General features: G+C 44.1%; 1 protein-coding gene across 2 annotated transcripts in view; it reads left to right on the forward strand.

Annotated features, from left to right (window-relative positions):
• The window catches only part of plcb3 (phospholipase C, beta 3 (phosphatidylinositol-specific)), a 118,067-nt gene that overhangs the window by 69,805 nt on the left and 43,262 nt on the right, over nucleotides 1-5,000 (forward strand). For both annotated transcript variants that reach the window (XM_063186248.1, XM_063186249.1), the window contains exons 4-5: nucleotides 3,280-3,420; nucleotides 4,775-4,854. In XM_063186248.1, the coding sequence (XP_063042318.1) occupies nucleotides 3,280-3,420; nucleotides 4,775-4,854 (221 nt within the window). The remainder of the gene's footprint in view (nucleotides 1-3,279; nucleotides 3,421-4,774; nucleotides 4,855-5,000) is intronic.

The following is a 5,000-nucleotide window of genomic DNA, read 5'->3' on the forward strand; positions in this document are numbered from 1 at the left end:
AAGAAAAAAAAACATGTGTTTGGGTACTTAAACTGTCCTTAGACACATGCTATAGTAATACTATAATAGTATGTTTCTTTTTGAAAACAGTGTTTTGTTATGTTTATGAGATTTTCTGTAATGTTGGGTAGTTGTAAAGTAGTAGTAAAACATTAGATAATTTCTCCAGAGGAAACGATTAGTGTGTTCTGGTTAAACTTTGACTGCCCTCTTAGTGCCAACTCTTATGTTGTGCAGCTTTCTTTTTTTGCTGGTAGTTTAGCATTTCCGTGCTTGCGTCGTTAAACAAGGGAACTTGTTTCCTCACAGATTGGATCAGCTGCTGGGCACAGTATCCATCATCATCACCAGTGATGTGAAATATGTTGTTGGAAAAGTCAGCTGGCATAAGCAGATCAGGGACATGTTTTTAGGTTTCAGACATGAATGCGTTTCCAAATTGTATTTTGGTTTTGGGCACGACCTTAATTGGCAGTCAGCGGCGAATTGTATGCTTGGAAAAGTGCTCAGTGATGTGCGTGGTGCGATCTGGTGTACACACATGGAGCTCGAGCCAAGTGATAAAGGTTGTTAATCTGCCGTTCAACAGTTGTTTGTGTGCCTGTGCGTGTTTAGGTTTATTTCTGTTTGCGTATCCGTGTCCATGTGTGTTCATGTCCATATGTGTTTGTGTGTGCGTGTGTGCGTGTGTGCGTGTGTGCGTGTGTGCGTGTGTGTGTGTGTGTGTGTGTGTGTGTGTGTGTGTGTGTGTGTGTGTGTGTGTGTGTCCATGTTTGTGTGCCCATGTTTGTGTGCCCATGTTTGCATGTGTCCGTTTGTGAGTCCACATGTGTGTGCGTCTCTGGGTGCATGTGTGTGTGTGTGTGTATTTTCTCTGTACGTGTGTGTCTGTCTGTGTGTGTGTGTGTGTGTGTCTGTGTGCCTGTGTTTGTAGGTGTGGGTGGGTAGATCAGTGTGAGTATGTGTCTGTGTGTGTGGGACCATGTGTGATTTTGTGTGCGATGAGCTATTGTCTCGACCGTGATGCCTCTGTCCAGCTTGGCTGTGCAGCTCTATTCAGTTGGCAGAGCTTAAGCTCAGAGAAATTCAATCTCCACACCAGGGATTGATGGACCAGCTGGAGGATGTAAACAGCGAGTACATTCGTTCATTATCTGTTATGTGGACTGCAGAATCCACCCAGTCATATCATAATCATGTACTCCCCAGGCCTGGTTACATGTTGTCTGATATCCGACATGCAAAGCAGAACTGTCAGTTGTGTTTGTGGGAAATATTCTTTTTTTTTTTAGATTGGAACAGAAAGGAAACGATTTGGAAGAGAGAGATTGGGAAGGGGTGGGAAAAGGCCCCCGGCCGGTTTCGAACCTGCGTCCCAGTGAGCCCATTTATGGTCCAGGTGTCATGGTAGCATGCTGTACTCCAGAACCTCATGTTGATAATATTCTCATCTCATTGCACTTTTTCCTTCAAATTAGTTGTACATCATAAAAGAACAGTAACGTCTAAATACATGTAACCCTACATACAACCTCTACACCATTTCACCACATATTGTATGCTGTTGATTTTGTGAATCTACTTGTGTTGGATACACAATTACATTGTACATGTACAGTGTACATTTGGCGACTAAATGTAATACAATGTGAAATTCTACTCAAGGACAAGATTCTTCTTGCTATCCCATCCTGTATTTTCCTGAGACATGCTACATTGTTTTTTTGTTGTTGTTGTTTTTTTTGCCTTGGTATTCTTTCGTCACGGTTATCAATCAGTCTTCAGATTGCAGTGATTTCAGAATAATTGCCCACTTTGGCATAATCGGTGTAATCATGTGTACGGAAGATGCATTGGGCATGATTTGCCAAGGAACATTTTTTTTGTTTGTGGCCAAAGCCCAATGGTTGATGCCCATATGAGGGAGGGTCAATTGTGGTTATGTTGGCCCGTGCTAGAGTGAAAGAACAAAGAGATTAAACAAAAGAAAAGGAAAGCGACTGAATGAATACATGAACGATTATGCAATCACTTTGGGTACTATTGATTATGATCGACTAAGCCTTTTGTATATTTCTCCGTATTGTTCCAGGATTGTCAAGTGAAATGTGTGCATGTTTGTGACTTTGTGTAAGTTGTGCTGCTGATAGAGGAATGGATTGGGTCGGGGGAAGAAAGGAAAAAGAAAAACAGCGATGATGATGATGTAATAGTTCATGTCAATGTTCAAATGACTTAGTGGGTTACTACGCCGGCGACCTGGGTTCGATTCCTGCCCGGGTCATTTCCTGATCCTTCTCCGCCTCTCTCCACTCATTTTCGGTCTCTCCACCACTGTCCTGTCAAAAATAAAGGCATAAAAGCCCTACAAATATATAAAAAGCAGCTCAGTTGTGAGCAACTGTTTTTTGGAACATAAGAGACATTCCTCCATTCCTCTTCCATCAGTTCTTGTCGACAAGAAACCGAATAACCTTCCATAGTACCAAAAGAAGTCCAGTTACTTTCAACAAATGTCTTTTAATAACATGACCTGGACGAATGAGAATCTTTTCACTATTACTGTGTACATCTGTGTGTGTAGAAGGCGGGGCGTTGTGCTTAATGGTTTTTAATTGAAAGTGTGATTTCTTATTTTTGTTAATAGCTTTGTGTGCATGCGTGCGTGTGTGTGCGTGCCTGTCTGTCTGTCTCTGTGTGTAGAACCCAAGCATCAAGGGGGTAGCCATGGCTTAATGGTTAGAACGCTGGCCTTTAGATCAGAGGGTTGCAGGTTCAAATCCCACCCTTACCAGCACCTTCATTCATGGCTGAGGTGCCCTTGAGCAAGGCACCTAACCCTACATTGCTCTAGGGCCTGTAACCAATACCCTGTGCCTAAATTACTGAGTGGCTTTGGATAAAAAAAAGTGTCAGCTACAAGTATAATGTAATGTGATCAAGGAGATCCTGAGCAATGAGATCCAAGAGCACGGTCCACACGCGAACGGAAAAGCTTGTGATTCTTATTAAGTCTGTGTGCGTACACGTACATGCATGCGTGTGTGCATATGTAGAACCCTGGGCTAGGACCCCCTCGAAAACGAGATGTTTCATCTCAAGGGGCTATCGCTTATTAAAGAAATTGAAATTGAAACCCAAGCATCAAGGAGGCACTCGGCTTTAGCCAGAGAAAGAGTAATGCCATGGCCGAGCTGTTGATTGTTATTAACCTTGTGTGGTGTGTGGTTTGTGTGTTGTGTTGTGTGGTGTGTGTGGTGTGTGTGTGTGTGTCTCTAGAACCAGAACACCAAGGACGTGCTGGGCTTAGGCAAGGGCGAGGGCAACGCGGAGGCCAAGCTGGTGACAATCGTCCACGGCAACGACCTGGTCAATGTCTCCTTCCTCAACTTCCAGGCCATGCAGGAGGACGTCGCCCGGGTAACCACGCACGTGCACTAGCGCACACGCGCACACACACACACACACACAACACAAACAAGCACACACTTGGACATGTGTACATGGACGCGCACACAGACACACACAGGCAGACACACACACCGAGACAGACACACCAATACACACACATACATGCACACACACACACACACACACACAGATTCAGTCTGCATTATTTCAACATCCCTACATTGTCTGTCTTTTTGGCATGTCTTGGTCTACTCTGCAGTGTGTGTGCGTGCGTGCGTGTACCGTGCCTGCGTGTTCGTGGGCCTTGAACTGTTGAACCCATAGTGTTGTTGCATGGTGCACCAGTAGCTTGCCATACAGTTCACTGGAGCATTAGCTGTCTGCAGTCTATGGGAAAGAATGCACAGTATGTAATGAAGCATGTTGTTCATTCGTTATGTTGGATTAATGCTACTGTTGATCCAGTTGTGTAGTGCATGGTTGGACCAGTGACCTCGAGGGAATACTGGATCATGCATCCCATCCCAGATGTTTTCTTGTCATATGCTCATGAATTTCATTCATGAGAAATGAAATGTTCTGTGCACAAAAAAGTCCCTAAAAGAAAACAAATGTAGGAAGGTAGAAAAGGTTTTCTCAGGCAGACAGCTTTTATGTGAATTGCAATCTAGTCCTGAAGTCTATCAAGGCATGTATACTGCCCTCCCTACAAAGGCAAAAAGAAAAAAGTAGAAAGGTATTCAAAGTTAAATACTGTAGTAATTGCAAATTTGACATAGCAATATCTCTTGAACGGGACACATTTGGACCATAAGGCTTTGTCACAAGATAAAGGAGGTGTTATGAAGACCATTTTCAGTCTAAACTCAATCTTGACAAAATATGTTGTCACTGCTTTTTGCCTTTTTAGGGCATGTATGCTGAATAGATCTGTGGGAGGCCCCGTGAGCACTATGTTCACACTGGAAATGACTGAAAATAGGCTACTGTGTGTAGTACATGTCTGTGTGTGTATCCATATTTCTACATGTTACGGTAGGGACACATACAGGCGAATTTGCGAACTTTGCTATTCATTCCTATGAGAGGCAAAGGCAAGCAATGGCAAGCGAAAGCAAGCGAACAGGAGCGAAGCGAAGCGAAATTATTAAAGAAAGTTTAATGTTATGCAAATGAGGAGCGAATTCGCCTGCCGCGGCCCAATCAAATCAACAACATAACTGATCCATTCCATTTGATTCGCCGCGACGACCTGATGACGGTTGGATTTCGCCTCTCTTCGCTTCGCTCGCTTCGCCTCCTATGTGTCCCTACCGTTGTGTGTGTGACGGTCATTGATCCGTTGCTGTGTGTTGTTCTGCAGGTCTGGACGGAGGAGCTGTTTAAACTGGCCACCAACATTCTCTCCCAGAACTCCTCCAGGAGTACCTTCCTGTTAAAGGCGTAAGTATGTCTGTGGCATGTGTGTGTGTGTGTGTGTGCATGTATGGACATGTGTGTCTTTGTGTGCACATGTGCAGATTGGAATGTGTGTATTTTTGTGCGTGTGTGGGTGTGTTCTTGTGTGTTGACATGCGCAGATGTAGGCG

The sequence above is a fragment of the Engraulis encrasicolus genome, chromosome 21 (assembly GCF_034702125.1).
Source record: "Engraulis encrasicolus isolate BLACKSEA-1 chromosome 21, IST_EnEncr_1.0, whole genome shotgun sequence".
Taxonomy (NCBI): domain Eukaryota; kingdom Metazoa; phylum Chordata; class Actinopteri; order Clupeiformes; family Engraulidae; genus Engraulis; species Engraulis encrasicolus.